This window comes from Archocentrus centrarchus (genome assembly GCF_007364275.1).
Source record: "Archocentrus centrarchus isolate MPI-CPG fArcCen1 chromosome 18 unlocalized genomic scaffold, fArcCen1 scaffold_23_ctg1, whole genome shotgun sequence".
NCBI lineage: Eukaryota > Metazoa > Chordata > Actinopteri > Cichliformes > Cichlidae > Archocentrus > Archocentrus centrarchus.
Window position 1 is genome coordinate 2,442,870 of NW_022060145.1, and position 21,849 is coordinate 2,464,718.

A 21,849-nucleotide genomic window follows, 5' to 3' on the forward strand; every position below is an offset into this window, starting at 1 on the left:
TATGCTGCAACAAACAATAGAGTGGGGCAAACTGATAACACAAGAGCAGGAACGGCCAAGAAAAACAGAATAGGTTATGTGTTAACCTCTTGACTTTTTCGTGATAGATCAAGCTCTAATCACCTTCATTTTTTATCTCCATTTTTAAAGCCTAGAAACCATCCCGGATGATATCAGATTAGCTACAGTATTTGTTGATGTTAAGAAAACATTTTTCTGGAAACTTCACAGTGACCTTCGCCTGTTTCAACATACATAAATCAGCCGGTGGCTGAAAGGGGAACAAACAAACCCCAGTGGCCAGGTTTCCAAACAATGCACAAAGCCTGAAAACCAAAAATGGAGAGAGCTGCTGCTGCAACAGATCATGTGTTGTATGAGGCATGTGACAATACAACCCAACAATGACACCTGTTTTTCTAGCAGCTCTAAAATATATAGAATCGAGTTTGCAGAAAAACGTGAGGGAAAATGTGCGGAAAAACACGTCGCACTTATAAACAACTTTCATAGAGAACATGCAAATTATTGCATATTCTGTTTGCATTTACACTGCACACAGCGTGTATACAGTCCTCCGGTTTCCCAGCTGTGATGGAGACGCAGATGCATGAGTTGTCTTTGAAGGTCAGCGTGGTGTCCACGGCAGAGTAAGAATATATGAAAGCGTTCCACCTGGCTCTGAGAGGCCTTACAGAGATCTGGTCACCCACTGTCAAGCATGATCTGTCAAACGTTATGTTTTCCACTGGTTTTATTGAAAAAGGATTTTACAAAGTAAGTTTGACAAGCAGCTTCACCTCAGTAAACAATGCGATAAAAATGACAAAGAAAAATCTCTGCTAGGACAGATTTTGGACCAAACAAGAGTCCAAAAAGTGGGTATATAATACATACCTACATACAGTACGTACAAACATACATGGATACAGAGTTCAATTTACAGCATGTTAACAAAGTATGTACATCTGCTTAAATATTATTCATCTATCTGCTAATTTCAGTGTAGCACTTGTGAAATACTGTGAATAACCAGCACGTGAGGCTTCTTATTACTTGCGATAAAGGAGTCTTTTCAGAAGGCAGAGCGCAAAGGCACTGGATCTAAAATCAGGTCTTTATTAACTCAATGCACTGAAGTAAATCTCATCACAACGCTGTCACCGGTGTGTCCGTTTCTGATTTTTTTAAAAATCCAAAAATAATACTTTTTTCAATGATTGTTTTCAAGCTGTAATATAATTAGTAATCAACATTATTCATTAACTCGTATACAGTCTAGGGCATTGTTATTACAAAGAGATTTTGCTTTGCTTTAACAATGCAGTTGGCAAATTTTAAACTACACAATCCACTTTCGCCAGCAGAATTATTATAACCCTGAGCTCTGTCTTGTATTACGCTGTGACTTTGGAGCAGTCACAGGAGGCCTGCCATTGAATAAACAGGGTCGTAACTTTGCCCTGATGCTTTATAAGCTGCTGCTCTTTAGACGTGACTTATCTCCTTCTCCGAGTTGTTAGGAATGCGCTGCGAGCACATAAACATCAACCCTTTGCCAGACAGTCTCTCAATGCTTTCAGTTAGGGCCGTCTTTTACAAAACAGAACCAGTTGAGCCGGTATATTAGCACGAACAGCCACAAACAAAAGTGAGATCTACTGTTGTTGAAAAGTTGACACAAGCAGTAAAAGCTGGGAGGGAGCGTGGTGTCCTGCATAGATCTGCACGCGACATTGCAAATAGAAGATAGAAAAAAATTGCTTAACTAGACGTCAATCCTGCAGTTTGTTATGAAGGCAGAAAAAAGTGCAATGCAGCCTAGCGTAAAACCAAAACCTGACATGCCGACATTTAAATGGTGCTGCTGTAATACATTCTCAAAAATACTGCTGCTGTTGTTTTGAGTCCTAAATCCATGTGCTGTGCCGCAAGCTTTTACCCCCACCATCCACTGCACATCCAGCAAAGATGCAGCTGATAGCCAAATGGCATCTTCGCCAGGGGGAATGCTTTGGCATGCATAGCTGGGCAGATTTGTACTGAGAAATGCCCTGTTATCAACCAATTCAAGTGCAAGTTTATACAGAAGTGTAGGTGGCCGCAAGAGACGGAGGGTGGTGAGGAGGAGGTCAACCCAGGTCAGTGGACGTCCCGCTGATGGCACGGAACACATGGAGGGAGTTCTGTAGCAGTGAGCGCATCATATCCTCCGGGTATATCTGGGGTCAAAGCAAAGCACAGATACAATCAGTGTCAAACACACTGATACCGTGGCTTGTGGTTCATCACATACTGTCTATTCAAGCTGAGTGCACACTGAAGCTGGATTTTATAGTAGCACAGGGGCCTAAGCCATAGTGTGTGATGGTGCTCCTGCAATGTTGGTGGCTAATAAATCTTCAACAGCAGGAACATTTCAGAATCTACTGAGTCAATGCAAAGACTGTGAGAGCTATGAAAACGTGAAGACAGCGTATGTCTGCATTGGCATAATAATGGCTTAATTGCCTTTGCAGTGTGAGCAAGCTAGATGCATTTACAGGCTAAAAAACGTTGCTTAACGGATGCATTATCCTATGGCTGATCAATAAATGTGTTTATACAGCATATTAATTCCAAGCAGCACAATGACAGTTTTTGTGGACTGTGTTGCCACAATGTGCAGCTACAGTTCTGGGAAGCTCAGGCTATGGAGTAGATTTACTGTAAAACAAGACAAGTTTATTTATATATATCACCTTTCAAGTATTACAGTCATTCAGGGTGCTTTACAAAATAAAATTAAAACCAAAAATAAAAGAGTACAAGAAGAAAAAAAAGACAGAAATAATACCAATAATAACAACAACAACAACAGCAACAAAACTAAAAGGTCTATATCCATTAAACATCTCAGATATATATTTAGGGCCCAAGCCTTCTAATGATTTCTAAACAATCAGTAATATTTTAAATTAGATTCTGTATTTTACTGGAATCCAGTGGAGGGAGCTGAGAATCAGACCGATATGCTCTCTCTTCCTGTTTTTTGTTAAAGCTCTAGCAGCCTGAGTCTGTATTCAGGCGAATATCAATTAATGCCTTTATAAGGGCAATTTCTGTGGTATTGACGAACGCCCATCTAGAAGGTATTAAGGACATAAAACTACTTTCTCAACAATTTCACCAATAAGAGGAAGGTTAGAAATAGGCTGATAATTATTAAGAGCAGCAGGATCCAAATTCCACCCCTAATGAAGGGGTTTGACAACTGCAGCCTTTAATGATGCAGGGAAAATATCAGAAAGGAGAGAACCACACGTAATGTTCAAGAGCTCCGGGGCTAAGCTGCCGTAGTACTATAAATCAAGCTTATCTTAAAACAACAGCAAATAAATGCTTTTTTGAAGCACATAAAAATGCGCAATTAATCTTAAATAGAATGAAACAAACAGAAATATGTTTCTAATTCTGTTGATCAAACCACATGGTTAGTGCTGTTGATACTATTTATACTGTTACAGTGATGCATGCTCATATTATCATAGCCCATAACCTCAAATAATGAGGTCAGTGCCTATGCGGGTATTCCCTGTGAGCCAAAAAGTCCACCTTTAGACCATTTTAAACGCTTCATTTCAGATGGTTTATTTATTTTAAAAAATCTTGGTTCTGTATGATGTTAGTGAGAACCCATCTGGTCATCTCAGGAACTCGGCTCTGGTTGACGTGAGCACAGAAGCCCCACCCACCTGCTGTTCAAACCTTGTGTTTGAGAGGGGCAGGCAATGGGAAGAAAGTAGGTTTAAAGAAAAGGTGTTCCACTAAGGCTCATGAGAAAAATATGGATTATTTAGTTATTTAGGCAACGATACTCCCTAGCAAAGTGGAAGAATATACATATGCAAATGAGGACAATAGGTTCCTTTTGAATTTAAATGCTCACAAAGATTTGATCTAAGATGATGTATTTATTAAGAGGATCAAACATGGACATTGTTGGTCCTGTAACAAGTCAACATGTTCAGGTCATCTATCGTCCCAATGAAAGCCAGACAGTGGAATGGGTACTGTGACTAAAGTCTCCACTCTGCTTGTTGTAAGTTATGTAGAACAATCTCTTATCCACTTAAATGCACGTCACAGTGTTTACTTTATGAAAAATAATATGCAACAACATGAAAATCACATTAGCTCAGAGACATTCATCCAAGCAGTGCCAGAGCTTTCATAAATCAGAGCAAAGTCTTCAACAGCTTGCCATGGATATGATCTACTTCAGCCTCCACAGTTAGCAGACCTGGCAGCAAAGCGTGTGACAGACTTGCTGGTCCATCGTGTGGATGTCACACTTGCCTGGTGTGAAACGGACATGCATGCTTAAGTTGCTGTACCAGCAGAAGATCCGTTACGAAGATTATTTAAGAAAAAAAAAAAGATGAGACAGGTGCAGGGAGGCCAAATGTAGATACACACAATAATCGGGCATTCTTGGCTTTAAATAAATTATCATCCCCTGCTGGTCCTGCAACTTTCACACCTACGACAGGCAAAGCGTGGCATCTGTTGCACGCTTTGCTGTGACATCCTGTTGAATATTTATAATAAAAGTGCTACAATAAAGCAAACAAAACTAGAACCATGTAGAAAGTGTCCCATCTGAGTTCTGATATGATTCAGCTGTCAGTCAGGTGCCAGTACAGCATCCTTGCAGCTATTTCACCAGCTCTGGTTGTCTTCTTTCTAGATCACAGCCAGTTGTTGATGACCTCACTTTAGTTTGTGGCTGACTTGTGTTGAGACACCAGCACCTTGTTTCAAAGCAACAGGATCTCCCTCCAGGATCTCCAAACAGCTTGATCGTTCATTGCAAAACTGTATTTCTTTTACTCCAATGAGGACAGAAGCTTTGCCACTAAAAGCACACCCATGTGACAGAGACACAGGGGTGACAGATGGGAATGGCCTGGATGGCATGTTTACCTGTAGCTTGGTTTGCTTTGGAATAATTACGATAGCAGCAGATCTTTTATCCGAATGCTGTTTTTACATACGCAGACATGCAAATATTCAAAACTTAAAAAAGACACCAGTGTGAGTGTAAACATGATTTGATTAAAGGCATCGCTCATTTGCACTGTTTTTAACACCATCAGTAGTGCTACTGTTGTAAATACCTTTTCGTATCCCAGAGTGATCTGACAAGTTTTTCAAAGGAGGAAGTAACTTTGTGCCAAATGTCTGTCTCATCTGCCAAACCACTTTTAACCTCTGAGTGCTTTTTAAAGCTCTTTCCAGCTGAATGCATTTTATCTGACATTAAACTGCTGCGTTTGTCTGATGTATTCCTTTTGTTTTATTTCTAATTAGGATCTGACTATTAACCACCCAAGTCTCAATTGCTGTTGTAATTTTTTTTGATCCAGATGAATGTATGTAGATTACTTTTAGATTTAACCATAAAGGAGAAAAGAACTGAAAAGGTGCACAATCATCATTAGCGTTAATCAAAAAACGGACACAAGTGAGACATTCAACATACTTAAAAAAAAAAAAAAAAAAATCATTACCTGCTTTTCCTTAAAGCTAAAGGCCAGCATAATGGAGAGAAAAGGTCAGACCAGTTAGTTTGCTAATATCAAATATCAGCAGGCACAACAACAAACTGACACGTAGCCAAGCAATACCAACAGGACCCGTGGCAGCTGTGCAGCAACATAGTCATGAACTAATACACAGTCTGGATGAGCAATACTGAACTGTTTTTCCAAGAATTAAAAAGTCACTATGTTTCCAAGGAGCATCATCCAGTGTGTAAGTCAGTTAAACAGTAAAGCTAAACTGTTACTTCACAATCAACACATTCTTGGAATCAACCAAAATCCTTCTGACCATGATTTTAAAGAGTGTGCAAGCAGAGGGCAAAGAGCATAAAGCAGCCCTCTGTGGAACTGGGAGTCATTGTCATATGAAATGTTTCTTGCCACTGTAACTCATCACAACTCACTTCCAGTCTGGTTGTGACCAGTGGTGAAAATGAGGAATCAAAAGTCTGCTTCTGAAAACCACACTGTGCGTTGTGTAACTGAAAAGATCAAATAATATGAACATATGGCCCAAAGCTTTCGTGAAATCGGGCCTCTATTCATGAAACTTAACCAGCAGGGCTCACTTTGAACGATAAGCAGACTAACATTCCCTCTCATATGGAGCATGACTCTCCACAGCAATGGAATTTTTCAGCGTTGACTCTGAATGGAGTAAATCTGAATATCAGTCTAAAGGAAACAGTTTGTCCATGTGGATACATTTTGGTTCAAAATCAAGCACATAGATATTGTAACAGGAAGTGCCTGTTGCAAAAGAATCTTTCACAATTAGTGCCACTGTATAAGAGTTTAGACACTAAGCAAAACACAGTTCTCCCTAAACTATTAAAATTCCCTTCAATGTGATCACCCCCCCCCCGGAAGTCCTATTTTGATGTTTTACAACTGCATGCTTTCAATGTGCACCTAACTGGAAGAGCACCAAGTTTCCAAGAGGCTCATGCATGCGCTATGACACTGTGGGCCTGTGCACCGGTAATTTGTTGCACAGTCATCACCAAAAACTGTGGCAATGCTCTGATGTGTCACAGGGAGAACATTTAGTACAAAGTTCCGGAATTTTCACAAATGCAATCGTGTGCACGCCTGCCATATCTGCGTATACCGACACAGTTCTAGCTCACAAAGTGATATTCAAATTTAGAGCTGTTTTGAGACAGCAGACCAGAGCACGCCAAGAAAGTGCTTCCGTAGGTGGTCAGAACAGGACTTCCAGGGCAGGATCCAAATGTGGCAATAAAAGCTGGAAGTGGTGTATTGCTGAACAAAGGGAAGGCCTTAAAGGGGATTGCAGCCAAATTTAAATCAGGTACTTTTTTTTTTTTTTTTAAGTGAAGTCATTGAATATTTTGACTGCACGTGTGTACACCGCAAGTTGGAAAATACATTTCAGGTGGGCTTCAATTTGTCAAGCAGGAATCTCTGCCTGACAGCTCATTAAGAACAGCAAACCATGAATGTAATTAAGGTAAATGTAGCGTGGGTTTTTCCCATTGTCAACAAAGACAACTGTTGTTTGAGATGTGCTATAGACGGGAAGATTACCTGCTCGTGAATGATGTCTGACAGCTCTTTTACCATTTCTTTGAAATTGGCCTTCAGGCCCTCGTGATACTCAAACTGGTCCTCTTTGATCAGACGCTCATTGATGTCCAGAGCCATGCTGCAAGCCTCGACAAAACGTCTGCAATTATTAGCAAAAGGTGTCAGCTGTGACACATTACATGAAAATATTAAAAACAAATCCACATAGTAGCATATACCTGAAAATGTCCTTGAGCTCTTTTACTTTCTTGCTGCCAGACTGGTTGGATTTACTGTCATCCAGGAATGCTCTGGCATACGCCATGGGGCCTGCGTTCACCTGCAGCAAAACATGCCTGAAATTGTTATGGATTCTTCTTCACAGATCGGTGTACGCAGATAACAACTGGCACACACCACTCACTTTCTCAGCAGTCGCAGCACAGTCTTTCCACAGTAACAGAGCTTCATGCAGCTCTTCAAAACAATTTAATGCATCTAATAAATTCAAGAAAACTCAGCATGTCTGTTTATCCATCTATCTCAACAGCCTTTTATCCAATCTGCTTCAAATGTGGTGGGTGTATTACTGGGAACACAGGAGACTTTGTGACTGCCCGTAAGTGGCATGTTTGGTGGACAGCTCTGCACAAAATACACACCTTTCTTAAAACTGCAAACACTGCCCTCATGTTTTTAAACATCCGGACGTGCCCAGGTGAGTCATTTAATGAACACACTTTCTCTGAGTGTATACACCAAATTACAAATTTAGTGACACACCAATCTCAACCATAGATGTCTTCTGATCCACTGGATTTTAACCACGCACAAGTTGCAAGACATCAGAAACGTCAAGCACACGTAAGAGCAGGGCTGCACCGTTAATTGAATTTTAATCATGATTTTGGCTTCCCGCAATTAAATGGACGTGATGGACGAATATTGAAAAGCATGTGCATCACCAACAGAATGCAAAGGAAATCAAGCGCTCCCTTAATCTCAGTCAGAGCTGCTCCCTGCGCTGTGAAGTTTCCTGGATTATCTGGACGAGTAAGACCACGTTAAAAGACAGATATACAACAAAACTCAAATGTCTGTCGCTGCAGGAGGTGACGAGCTGGTCCCTCTTTGTCCGTTGTTAGAGAACACTTTGGATACAGGCCAAGCAGTGTTACACAAAAACAAATAATATGCAAAGAGCGCTACAGTTACCAGTTTTAGTCACGGCCATCGTGCGGGTGCAGTGAATGGAGTGGTGGATACACACCTTACTTGTTTGATAAGTTTTAATTAACAGGAGCACGAACAGTGTGAAGGTGAAAGCGGCGCCACATTTATTCAACTCTGATTTTTGTTTTTTCATTTTCCTTCTATATTTTTTTTTATGTTGACATTTGTACAGATATGAAAATGTGAAAGCAGTGTTCGGTCTACATGACGGTGCAGTTAAAACATCAGTCGCTTCACCAGTGCCTCTATCATTACTGGGATACTGGGTTGGAACTGGAGCAGCACCAGCCTTTTCTCATCATCAAAAACATTTACTCTCCTGCATGTTTCTAAACACAGGAACTATTCTCAGCATTGTAAGGGAAGGGGTATGACAGAAACCCTTACACAAAAGGAAACCTCTTGATTTCCATTAGGGAGGCTGTGGGAAGTATTCAAAGAGGCAAACCAAGGCTGGACTGGACACCCAAGGTTACTGTTGGCAGACTGCCTGACCAGGCCACACATCCTCTGTGATATATATATATATATATATATATATATATATATATATATATATATATATATATATATATATATATATATATATATATATATATATATAAGAGAGAGAGAGAGTTTTCATAGGGTTTATGTCATGTATGTCTTCCTGGGATGGGAAATCTCAGCTGTCTTCACACAGTAACATCCATTATTTAATGATGCAGTCTGCATGGGCAACATGTACATCTATAAGTTGATGTTACAAATACTGATTACTGAAGAAAAATTGTTTTGAATAACCTCTCATTTCCTAGAAGCAGTCAAGCAGGTTATACTTTTGAGTGCTTTGCCTGAGGTCAAAGTCTGATTTCTGTCAAAAATGTTAGCTTATTGTATAAATTATCAACTTTGGGGAATGTTTACTTAGTGCGAATGACAAATAGTTTCAAGAAATAAAGAAGTTAAACTGTGAAAAGCTAACAGCAAGTGTGGGGAGGAAGCTTTTGAATCTCCAGGACTGAAAACATTTAAGACTGCAGCACCAAGAGAAGTACCTGAAGACTGGAAAACAGGGGTTTCAAACCGATTGCCAGCACAGCCCAGGTCAAGGAACAAGTAAGGGCCACTGGTGTGTGAGACCATTGTCAGGCTGTTCATTGTATTTTGCACACCATGAGAGTGGCTGTCCGTTAATCTATTCCAAGCAAGAGTCATCCTTAGATTTAAAGCCTTCTTACTGACAAAAACATATTGTACTCATTAAAAGAAAGTAAACTGTTCAGAAACAGCAAGAACATATAGTATCTTTCTAATAGATTAAAGAAGGTGTATGAAATGCAAAAAAGTTCAGGCTAATTTACAAGTGCCCGTCTCTGCCTTCTGTCCTGTGGTTTTTATAGCTACAAGATACAAAGTGACCTGCGGTACTATCTAATAGTGGACTTCTTTATTGGTTACAAATGGGTGTAGATGATAAGTATATATCTTGGACATGTCACAAGCAAAGCCTGTCCTTTGACCCTTCTCAGAAAAAAAAAGTGTAAAAAATATGAATAAAAGCAAGCGATCAGCTTGTGCAGCAAATGTTTTTTTGTTTTTTTTTCCCACCACGTAGCCTTTACCTGCACAGAGACACAGCCCTGCAGTTTGAGCTGCAGCTGGATCATGTCCACCTCCTGGCTGGAGCAGAGCTTAGTCAGCTCCGCTGTCCGTGCCTTCATCTCATCTATGGCCACATCCACCGGTTTGAGCTCCACCTGCTTCTCAGCCACCACCTCCACCCGCTTCTTCACGTATGGGAAAGTATTGGCAGCTACAGATAAGTGAGATAAGAGGCGGAATTGGTTGGGTCATGCCATGTTGCAGTTATAACAAAAAAAACAAAGAAAAATAAATTGAGTGGCATCTTATTGGGGTTACCTTCAGGTGACCCCTTGTTTGACATGTGTAAGCAGCCGTACTGATCTGTTTGTTCTTTTGTGTGTGCAAACAATGAGAAATATGTTCATTCAGTGGACAAAAAAAAGAATAAAAGGTGCCTGTCAATGCTGAAACATACTAATGCCCAGCTGCCACTTGCTACAGTAACCAGCTGTTATTATTTAATGTTTATTGACATTTAGTAGCACACACACACACACACACACACACACACACACACACACACACACACACACACACACACACACACACACACACACAAACACACACACACACACAGAGTCCAGTGTGCCACTACAACAAAGCACATTTGCTCTGCAGTAAAGGACTCAAGTTTTTTGCACACTGCTATTAGGACTTGAAATAGGATGAGATGAATGTTTGCCTTCATGGCACTTTGAAATGTGCAATCATGGTAACAAGGAAGAATGTGTTGTTAATGGGGCAAATCAACATGCAAAACTCTATAGGACGTTTTTCTAGTGTTTGGTTCTAACTGTGTTCTATGTACTTATGAGGACAGTCCTCTTCTTGCACTGCTCCTCTACCCCGCCGTGTTTCTTCCCCGACAGCGTGTACGGCGTCTCAAACACGAAGCGGCTGATGTTGTGGCACTTCTCAAAGTCGGTCTTCTTCTCTGGCGCTTCCTTCTCCTCGAAGTACGGCTTGACAAAGGTCACTTGGATGTAGGCAAACTTGGTGTCCAGTTCTTTGGGGTTGACCTGCAGGCGAGCAGTAAGATTGAATGACATACAGATGTGAGGCGCTAGATATCAGATACAAGTCACTTGGTGATGGTTGAATCATCCAGAAGCAATATAAACTTTTGTTATTTCTCCAAAGTTAAAAAAATAAGAAAAAATTCCTATTTGAAGTCAAGCTCTGAAGCCAAAACAGTACAAACAGACAAAGAAACAATCTTTAAACCCATCAACCGAGACTTCATTGTGAATCCATGAGGGAGTGGAAACTGATCACTTCCCAACATTAGGTTGGACAAATGATATTTTCTGAGTAAACACCAGAGTGAAGCATCACAGCCAAATGAATTATTTCTATTTCCTCTGCTTTCAATGAATACAGCAGGCTGCCAATTACAGTCAGAAACCACATATCAAGAGTATTTACTCAAAGTCTCCCACCCTTTCCTTCCTTGAACTATCTACTGCACCTTATTTGAGTCCTGAATTATCTTGACATTTTCTGCGCCAAACTTTTCCCCGTAGAGCGTCAGGAGCCGCTGGGATATTTCGGACAGGCCGGTCAGTTTGGGCTCTTTGTAAATATACTCCTTCCCATCTTCTTCCTCAAAGAAGCCCTGTTCAAAGCACACATTGTCAGTGAAACACAGCTTTGGGAAACATTTAAAAAAAAAAAGGGGGGGGAGGGGGGAGGTGTAGTGCGGATTTTCAACTTGCAACACATTTTAAGGGACTTAACATTGCAGATACTAGCTTTATTTGCCATTTCTTCAAAACTGAACTTGCTTCTAATTAAATTTTGCCTTTTTGATTCTCATTGCAACAACTGCTTTCACTCTCAAATCATTATATTTCAAGATTTTATAGAGGACCTATTCTACGCGTTTCCAGCTGCAAATTACATTTTTTTCCTCTTGGTCCAAGCAGTTTTACCTCCTCTCCCTTCAAGCCAAATTTATGAATGGCTGAAAACCCTCTGAAACTGAACGTTTAGAGCAGTCTGTAGTTTACAGACAAAAAAAGGAAAACACAATAATGTCTGTAAGGAGAAACAAAGCCCTAAATTACCCCACACCTGACAATTTTTTTCATATTACCTTCAACAGCATAAATTTTTTTCCCGTACATGTTTATGCACTCACGACATATGGACTGGTGGAACAACAGTAGTACTTGGGTTTGCTTTTCATCCTATAAAACGACACTGAACATCCTGCTTTTTATTTATATAGCTGCAGCAGCAACACTGAAACGCCCATCAATAAAGGGGGAAAAAAAAGTGGTTAAAAACTGTGGTTATTTGTACTTCAGTTTGTCATTTCTTTTGTTTGCTCGTGAGCTCATGCGTCAGAAACCTCTGACACAACACGAATCTCTCCTTTTACCTAACACAGCAAAGCGTAATAGGAGGAAGCTTTGCCCTATTACAGCAGCGCAACTGTGACGGTGTCCTGACAGAATAACAGCAAAAGGAACAAGGAAATCACCCTTCACTGGCTTCCCAGCCAAACGTAATATCAGCTGTTTGTTGAGATATGTAAAGAAGCCAGAGGTAGCTACTGATAAAAAGGTCCAAAATCCTGTTCAGGGTCGCGGGGGTGGGGTTGGGGTGGGGCTTTGGTTTTACTACTTACTATTATTACTGTTATTTATATTGTTTAAATTCATGTTGTTTGAGTTTATATTCAAATTTATATTGTTCGAATTATCACCAAACCCAGAATACACTCAACATTTACGTTTCATGCAGCCTTTCAGAAGCGGCTTGTTGGCCTCACCTGTCCATAAAAGGCCACTCTGAAGTAGGTCCCGAGCAGCCGGCGGCCCGACTGGATCACCTCCATTATCTTATTGTACGCTCTGTGTAGAGTGTCGTACAGTCGGCTTAGTTTCTGGAAAAAGTGGGACAGATGGCGTCAGAGTTATTCTGCTTAGTGAATGTTTGTTTATTGCAGCAAGTGGGCCGTACACGTACAGCAGGCACAGGAATTTGGGTTATGCAAAAGCACACAAGAATTAAAGTCTGTGTTTTTTTTAGCATGCACAAAACAAAACTGTAAAGAAGCAACACCGTGCATCAAGACAAAGCAAATCAAGCAAAACCAGCCCTGCCAAACATGCTGTTGGTACATCATGTGGGGCCAAAAAAAAACAGTGACCCGGCGTCCTGTGACATCGGTTAGCGACTGATGCTATAAGCACAACCCCCCGCCAGCAGAATAAAGGCACCAAGAAGGCATTACTATTTCTGAGCTGCACACAGATCACAGTCCAGGGTCCAACGCACTGAATACAGTTCCATTACTGTTGTCATTTTGACATTTGAGTCAGAATGTTTTTCTTTTCTGTTAAAACATGTTGCCACAGTGAAGGCCGAGTCAAGGCCCGGATGACTCTGAGCAGGTCAAGCAGGTATTTTAAAGAAGCAGGTAAAAGTGAGCGATAAGATGCATTCCTTAAGGGTGAGAAAGTGTAATGCTGAGCATTTTGAAAGGCTGAAAATGTGTGGTATTTGACAGCTGGTAAACATAAAGTATAGAGCAGTATAATAATGTAACACAACAACGCAAACGCTTAGGACACACATTTGTCAACATTTCCAACCTAAAACTACAGTCAGAGATAATGGCTATCACGACAGCTGGGCCTTCTGCTTCAGGCGGGTGTGCGGGTGTTTCACACACCATATGACAAAATGATCCCTATGAGGGTTGCCTGCTCCAGTCAGACACATTATCCGATGATGACGATGATACAATGGGGATAGAAATTGATAAAGAATATAAAAAAATTGTAAAATGCAACCCTGCTGGAAATAAGACAAGAGATTAAACAGCGGTAACATAAACAATTCAAGTTTATTTTAATAACGCTCCTTGTGGCTGATCCCTTATTAACAAGGGCTCGCCCCAGCAGGTAGCTGCCACATGTTTGATCTGGCAGAGTTTTTATGCCATATGCCCTTCCTGACACAACCCCGACGTGATTTGTGTCTCCTCCCAGCATCAAACTGGGGATTGTTTGCTTGTTAGGCGAATGTGTAAATCACTACACACAGCTCGAGTTTACTTTAATGCTGCTATTTATTTCTAATTAAAGGTTAAAGGTTACCAACCCATAGCTTATTAAAAGAGATGTGCAAATCACTTTAGTTTGTCAGCAGATCAAATATTTATCAAATAACTATTCTTGGTGTGCGTTCTCTGTTCTGGTAGCTGCAGATCCAGAAATGTAAAAGTATAATCAAGTATAGAAACATTTATACATTTTCTTCATCATCAAATGAATGCATGCAAATTTCAGTAACAATTTGACGCACAGCTTGCAGCGCTATAACTTTACAGCTGGGCTTCATTCGTGATATTAGTAAGGTAGACGGCATAACGACTTGGACGTATTAAATGGATTTCCTCAGCAGAGGATCTATATCGATTGCTGAAAACGTGGTGCTTCCAGCTGATTTTAAACCAAAGCTGTGAACATAACCTGCTCTCAACCAGGTTACGTCTAAAGCACGAGCTAGCACGAACTGTGATTTAGCCAGGTAAAAAGAATGCACCTTTCACTACACAGAAACTCGGCACACCTCGCTAATTGATAAATTTTGCTTTTTTAGTGTGCTCCTTTAGTTTCTTTGCCTTCATTAGGCCTAAGGACTCAACAGCACAGACCCATAATGGGTAGATTCCCTCTAGTATAACATCCCATCATGTACAAAAACTCACGAGGTTCATTCCTGCAGATGCTGAGTCTATAGGTTACCCAGGATTTTAACACTGCTCACAGAATAACCTTCAGTACCTCGTATTCGTGACGCTTCTCATAGATGGGGATAATGAGTTTGGCGATGTGTGTGATGAGCTCGTAGCGTTCAGCTTTCCACAGCGCTTCCACGCAGACCTCGAGGTGTTCCACCAAGACTTCCTGAACAGAGACGGAAAAAGAACAGGACTCTTTTTTTTTTTTTTTTTATAACACATCCTTTATATGCTGTCAACACCACGTTATCAAAAGGGACCTATTGTGTTCATTTCCAGCTTTATTTGTGGAGTCTGGTAGAGGAGCTTTGCAGTACTGTTGCATAAACCTTACACTGGGTGGTGGTCTAATAAATTTGTTAAGTGCTATATGAATATGTAAAATAAGAAAAATACTAGAAATTATGATAGGTCCCCTTTAATAAGCACTTTACAGTACAGATACCAAAACATATTTTTGATACTTTGCTTGAGAAAAATAAATCCAAGAAGTCATGCAAAATGTAGGATTCAGTGATAGATAAGCCATTTACTTTTGATTGTGTAATACAATTGATTTATATCACTTCATAACATGTTAAAAAAAAAAAAAGAACTTGCTCTGAACAGGTGCCACACCTCGGTATAATAGACATCCTGCATGCCAGCGTCTTCCTTCATCGCAGCTTCCTCATCGATGTTGAAAGTGATCTTCTTGAAAGCCGCCAAGCCGCTGGGGAACAATTCTGGTGAACCAACACCAAAGATGAGCCAAGAAAAAAAACAAAACAACTTTCACATACATTTCTAGTCTGACATTTTCTACCAAACACTGCATTTTATTTTTTTTGTTCTGAGATTGCGACAGGTGTTTTGTGACAATGAGAATTCATGAATATCCAAATGGTGTCAGTCACGGCCTAATGCCATGCATGAAAGGCGAATACTCTTCGATTCCCCGCAGTCTGTAACTGTCTAATGATAATAAATCTAGCTGCTGAAAGGTAGATGCAGTTTATGCTTGCTGCTGCTTCTGGACTAGATCCCAAACAAATTTTCAGAGATAGGTTTTGCTGTCGACCAACTGCTCTCAGCCTAACCACCACATATTTGCTTAGAGAATTACAGCGAGTTACAGCGAGTTTTGCATTAGATAAAGATGCCCTTAAAAATAACGTACACCATTGTGAGGAATTGTTTTCGCTGCGTGCCACTGTGCTCCCCTAACAGCGTCGGTGCGTGGAGTGTTTGCACGTTGGTCGTGACAATAAACCATGAACAAACCGCCATGTGTTTTATCAGCACTGCAGGAGGACCGCAATAAAGGTTGGCTGCTTCGTGTGGCTACACTCGGGTCCTCAGAGTGACATTTGAATATGTCGTTTAATTCATTTAAATTTCCTAACCAAGTTCCTTCCTCGGGTAAGCGTACAATGTGAAATCCAAGAAGATAGATTAAAGCATTGTTTGTGTGTAGAGGAGTGGAGGACCTTACTCTTCCTGTGCAGGTATTCTGCAACCAGCGCAGCCACGTGAACATAACACATAGCAGCCTGTGGAGACAAGAAAAGAACATTTGATACTGGAAATACTGGAAAATATTTCATGACACTAGAAAAACAAAGGTTTTGTCACGTCCTGGGCCGTTTGCCCAGCGTTTTTGTGTTTAGTTTATTTCCTGAGCTTCTCCTCCCAGTATGTTTGTCTTGTGTTTCCTAGTGTTGTGATATGTCTGCGTCTCTGTCCTGAGTCTGTGCCTGTTCCCCGTGTTTAGTCAGTATGTTCCTTGGTTTGTCACTTCCTGTTTATTTTGACAGTCTGGTTTTCCTGTGCTTTGTGTTCAGCTTTGCTTCCCCTGTGTAATTAGTTTCATTTGCCTCACCTGTTGTTCCCTGCTGTTTCCTCTTGCCCTGATTACCCAGTGTGTATTTAAGCCCCCAGTTTCCATGTGTTCCTTGTCGCGTCGTTGATGTTGTGTGCCCGTGTGTTCCTGTGCTCCCTGTGGTTCCCCTTCGTCTCCCTTCTGAACGGTTTTTGTATTGTTTTTCCCTACTTTAATAAATGCCTTTAAGTTATGCCCATCTCCGGAGTCCTGCATGTTTGTCCTTCCTCGTCCGTTTCCTCCCCGGCCATGACAGAACGACGCGACCATACTAAAGACCAGGCTAGCTCCGGCTACTTCAACGGCACTCGTCTGGCGCTGGGGGGCCCAGCATTTCAGAACAGTGCCCGTCAGCGTCCTTCATCTGCGGCTCCGCTCACTGGCTTCCCCCTTCCACTGCAGTCGCGGCGGCCACGGAGGAGGGGGAGTTCCCGGCAGCATCGGTGGGGGGCCCCCCCAGACCCGAGCGGTATAACGCCGCGGATATTGTCACAGCGTCATGCGCAAACTACCGTCTCTGTGAGTAAGACTGACTCCAGTATCACAACCGTTTGGGATAAGGGGCTTTCTCACACCACCAGCTGCCAGCCAGATCTCTCTTGGCTACCCGCCGATGTAGAGATAATCGATTCTCCCCTGATGGTGGACATTTTGGAGGCAGAAACTCATGCATCTCGGCCCAACAGAACAAAACAACCCACTAACAAGGACAGACGTTCACAGGACCCCGCTGCTTTTCCCCTCAGTGGCAGTGTTCCCAGTCAGCTGTAGCTCCAGCTCCTCCTCAGTGGCAGTGTTCCCAGTCAGCTGTAGCTCCAGCTCCTCCTCAGTGGCAGTGTTCCCAGTCAGCTGTAGCTCCAGCTCCTCCTCAGTGGCAGTGTTCCCAGTCAGCTGTAGCTCCAGCTCCTCCTCAGTCGCAGTCTCCCCAGTCAGCTGTAGCTCCAGCTCCTCCTCAGTGGCAGTGTTCCCAGTCAGCTGTAGCTCCAGCTCCTCCTCAGTCGCAGTCTCAGACCCCTCAGTTAGCTCCAGCTCCCTCTGCTCACCCTGCTCCCGCTCCCTTGGCTCCAGCTCCCCCTGCACCCGTACCTGTTCCGCGGGTGGGGGCAGCCACGGACGGGCTGACCTCTGCACCCGTACCTGTTCCGCGGGTGGGGGCAGCCACGGACGGGCTGACCTCTGCACCCGTACCTGTTCCGCGGGTGGGGGCAGCCACGGACGGGCTGACCTCTGCACCCGTACCTGTTCCGCGGGTGGGGGCAACCAGGTCCAAGCCTTCGCATCGGTTTTCTGTGTTAGCTGCAGCAGCAGGGTCTCAGTCAGCTCTAGCTCCAGTCGCTCTCCCTCGCCTTCAGTGAGCTCCAGTAACTCTGCCTCGGTCCCCAGTGTCAGCTGTTTCAGTGCCCTCTCAGTCAGTTCCCTCAGCCCCTGTCTTAGTTCCTTCGGTTTTGGTCCCAGTTCCCTCAGCTCCTGCTCCTTCTGTAGCTCCAGTAGTGTCAGCTCCCTCTCAGGCCCCAGTGTCAGCTAGCTCTCGGTCTGTTTCCACGCAGCCAGATCTCCCTAGCTCTCGGTCTGTTTCCACGCAGCCAGATCTCCCTAGCTCTCGGTCTGTTTCCACGCAGCCAGATCTCCCTAGCTCACAGCCCGCTCTCTCTGGCTCCCGGCCTGCTTCCACGCAGCCAGATCTCCCTAGCTCACAGCCCGCTCTCTCTGGCTCCCGGCCTGCTTCCACGCAGCCAGTCGTCTCCCGGCCTGCTTCCACGCAGCCAGTCGTCTCCCGGCCTGCTTCCACGCAGCCAGTCGTCTCCCGGCCTGCTTCCACGCAGCCAGTCGTCTCCCGGCCTGCTTCCACGCAGCCAGTCGTCTCCCGGCCTGCTTCCACGCAGCCAGTCGTCTCCCGGCCTGCTTCCACGCAGCCAGTCGTCTCCCGGCCTGCTTCCACGCAGCCAGTCGTCTCCCGGCCTGCTTCCACGCAGCCAGTCGTCTCCCGGCCTGCTTCCACGCAGCCAGTCGTCTCCCGGCCTGCTTCCACGCAGCCAGTCGTCTCCCGGCCTGCTTCCACGCAGCCAGTCGTCTCCCGGCCTGCTTCCACGCAGCCAGTCGTCTCCCGGCCTGCTTCCACGCAGTCCCCTGCACCTCGGCTATTCCTCGAGCAGCCCCTGCTGCTCAATAAAGCAGCAGTGTGCCCTGTTCCGCGGTCCCAGCCTACGCATCCGGTGCCTCACTATGTAGGCCCCGTTCAGCCCATGGGCTCAGCTCAGTCCGAGCCGAGGGGGGTCTCCGCTCAGTCCGAGCCGATGGGGGTCTCCGCTCAGTCCGAGCGCTCCGCGCCAGAGGGTCCCGCTCAGTCCGAGCCGATGGGGGTCTCCGCTCAGTCCGAGCGCTCCGCGCCAGAGGGTCCCGCTCAGTCCGAGCCGATGGGGGTCTCCGCTCAGTCCGAGCCAGGGGGTCCCGCTCAGTCCGAGCGCTCCGCGCCAGAGGGTCCCGCTCAGTCCGAGCCGATGGGGGTCTCCGCTCAGTCCGAGCGCTCCGCGCACGAGGGTTCCGCTCAGTCCGAGCCGATGGGGGTCTCCGCTCAGTCCGAGCGCTCCGAGCCAGGGGGTCCCGCTCAGTCCGAGCCGGTGGGGGTCTCTGCTCAGTCCGAGCGCTCCACGTCACCCGAGGGTTCCCCACCAGAGCCCGGGGTCGCCCTTCTCCGCCGCCGCATGCCCCGCGGTCGGCCTCCAGTGTCTTCTCCGCGTCTCCGCCGCCGCCGCTGGAAGCACGGTCAGCCTCCGGTGCCTGCTCCCCGTCGCCGCCGCCGCTGGGAGCGCGGTCGGCCTCCAGTGACTCCCCCTTGTCGTCGCCGCCGCCGCTGGGAGCGCGGTCGGCCTCCAGTGACTCCCCCTCGTCGTCGCCGCCGCCGCTGGGAGCGCGGTCGGCCTCCAGTGATTCCTTCTCGTCATCGTCGCCGCCGCCGCTGGGAGCGCGGTCGGCCTCCCTCGTTGGGATTTTGCTTTGTGGCCCCTTGGCCTCTGCGGCCTCCTGAACTGTGTGTTTTTTGTTTTTGGATTTCCCACTGACTCCCCTGAACTGTGGACTGTTTTTTCCCCTGCTGTTTTTTGTTTTGTCTTAGCTCCTGGACTGTTCCTTGTTTCGACCCCCTGTTTTGGACATTGGAGCTCTCCGGCCTTGTGCCGTCGCTTTTTGTTTCATCCGGTTGTTTTTTTTGCTTCTCGTCCCCGTGTTTTGTTCTTGTTTGGACTGTGTTGCCTCTGCTCTGCCTCGTTTTGATGCCCCCTGTTGGACTGTCTCCGGCCTTGTGCCGTCGCCTTTTGTTCTGGTCCTGTGTTTTTGTTTTCTTCCTGTACGGGTTTGATTTGTTTTGTTCACGCCCTGTGATTTCTGTTTTGCTCCCTGTCTTTGTTTTTGTTTCGGGCCCTCCCTCCTGGTCCCCCGCCTCCCGCCCTTGTCTGGTTTTGTTTTCTGGTTTTGGCCGTCGGGCGCCGGCCTTTAAGGGGGGGGTACTGTCACGTCCTGGGCCGTTTGCCCAGCGTTTTTGTGTTTAGTTTATTTCCTGAGCTTCTCCTCCCAGTATGTTTGTCTTGTGTTTCCTAGTGTTGTGATATGTCTGCGTCTCTGTCCTGAGTCTGTGCCTGTTCCCCGTGTTTAGTCAGTATGTTCCTTGGTTTGTCACTTCCTGTTTATTTTGACAGTCTGGTTTTCCTGTGCTTTGTGTTCAGCTTTGCTTCCCCTGTGTAATTAGTTTCATTTGCCTCACCTGTTGTTCCCTGCTGTTTCCTCTTGCCCTGATTACCCAGTGTGTATTTAAGCCCTCAGTTTCCATGTGTTCCTTGTTGCGTCGTTGATGTTGTGTGCCCGTGTGTTCCTGTGCTCCCTGTGGTTCCCCTTCGTCTCCCTTCTGAACGGTTTTTGTATTGTTTTTCCCTACTTTAATAAATGCCTTTAAGTTATGCCCATCTCCGGAGTCCTGCATGTTTGTCCTTCCTCGTCCGTTTCCTCCCCGGCCATGACAGGTTTAAATGGAGTTGACGACACTTAACGTTCCTAAATAATATCTCATGCACTCTGTCATTATAAACCATTAATGTGAGTGTTGAATTGTAATTTAATTACTCATCTGTAGAACTGCCGCAGAACTACGACTGCACCTCTGTGTGAAATGACCCGAAGGCCTGAAAGCTATTTTTGACTTTCTTTTATCGTCTGCCTGAAGCATCATCCAATGTGTTTTCCTTAGAAAGAGGCACCATTGAGAACTGCAGTGGTTTGACTAATGTAACTGAAAAGCTGAGAAGCTCCTTTTTTATTTACTCTTTAATAAAACAAACAACAAACAGAATAAAATCAGAGAAGGAATCAATAAAGTGCCATAGAAAAATATATCATCTGTTCAGTGACTTTGAATTAAGTAGCTCAGTTTAAAGTGAAAATTTCTTGTTAGCATTGCTTAAAATATAAACTATAAATAACTAAATAAATACACATGACGTGAACCTGACAGCGTTCCAGCTGGACCACCCAGGTTCCAGTCCTACATCAATCTAGCTTTTTGATCTTTCTTTTCCATTATCTAATCTTGACCAAAAAGGTCTTTCTACCCAAACATCAGGACTAGACATGTTCCTAAGATAAATATAAATAAATATTTACTCTGTGTAATTTGATACACGATGAAGTAGTCAGTGTTTTTTCTTAGTAACCCTGAATAGCCTTTTGCTGCAGTCTCACCCAAAAAAAAATGAATAAATGGAAAGGGTCCCGAGGTAAAATGAGTGGACTTTTATGTTTACAGTTTCATTACATAACAATAAAAATACTAAATACTAAAAATACTCCAGCTTCTTATGTTGTATTGTGTTTGTGCTGTTATAATGTTGAGTTGAGCAGATGCAAACTGTGTTTGAATCTCAAGCCCCTTTTCCGTGGTGCCGGTGCCAAGTGCTCGAACCGTTCAGCACTTTTCCGCCGCAAACTCACTCAATGCTCGGCCGAAAAATGGGTTTCGTTCCAGCACTGTGAACTAGCTGGTCTGGAACCAAGGAACGCACGATGCAAATGGCAGAAGGCCGTGACTCTGCCATCTCGATGTAAAGTTTTCCACTGCATTTCACCGCAACGTGTGCATTTCATGAGAAAAGAGATGCGATTTTCTTGGCAATTAATTAAGTTGGGCACTGAGGCTAAACTTGCTGCTTTGTATCAGTTCATAACAGATAAAAGGATGTAAAGTGCGTATTTGTCAACTTGCTCGTAATTGC

The 21,849-nt window shown here is 44.2% G+C and overlaps 1 protein-coding gene across 2 annotated transcripts in view; it reads right to left on the reverse strand.

The window, feature by feature from the left end:
* Positions 1 to 752: 752 nt before the first annotated feature.
* The window catches only part of dock11 (dedicator of cytokinesis 11), an 83,610-nt gene continuing 62,513 nt past the window's right edge, over positions 753 to 21,849 (reverse strand). For both annotated transcript variants that reach the window (XM_030722510.1, XM_030722511.1), the window contains 10 exons: positions 16,205 to 16,262; positions 15,349 to 15,455; positions 14,774 to 14,896; positions 12,751 to 12,864; positions 11,443 to 11,589; positions 10,783 to 10,993; positions 9,953 to 10,143; positions 7,355 to 7,455; positions 7,137 to 7,275; positions 753 to 2,222 (listed from right to left, as the gene is read on the reverse strand). In XM_030722510.1, the coding sequence (XP_030578370.1) occupies positions 2,133 to 2,222; positions 7,137 to 7,275; positions 7,355 to 7,455; positions 9,953 to 10,143; positions 10,783 to 10,993; positions 11,443 to 11,589; positions 12,751 to 12,864; positions 14,774 to 14,896; positions 15,349 to 15,455; positions 16,205 to 16,262 (1,281 nt within the window). In that variant the 3' untranslated portion in view covers positions 753 to 2,132. The remainder of the gene's footprint in view (positions 2,223 to 7,136; positions 7,276 to 7,354; positions 7,456 to 9,952; positions 10,144 to 10,782; positions 10,994 to 11,442; positions 11,590 to 12,750; positions 12,865 to 14,773; positions 14,897 to 15,348; positions 15,456 to 16,204; positions 16,263 to 21,849) is intronic.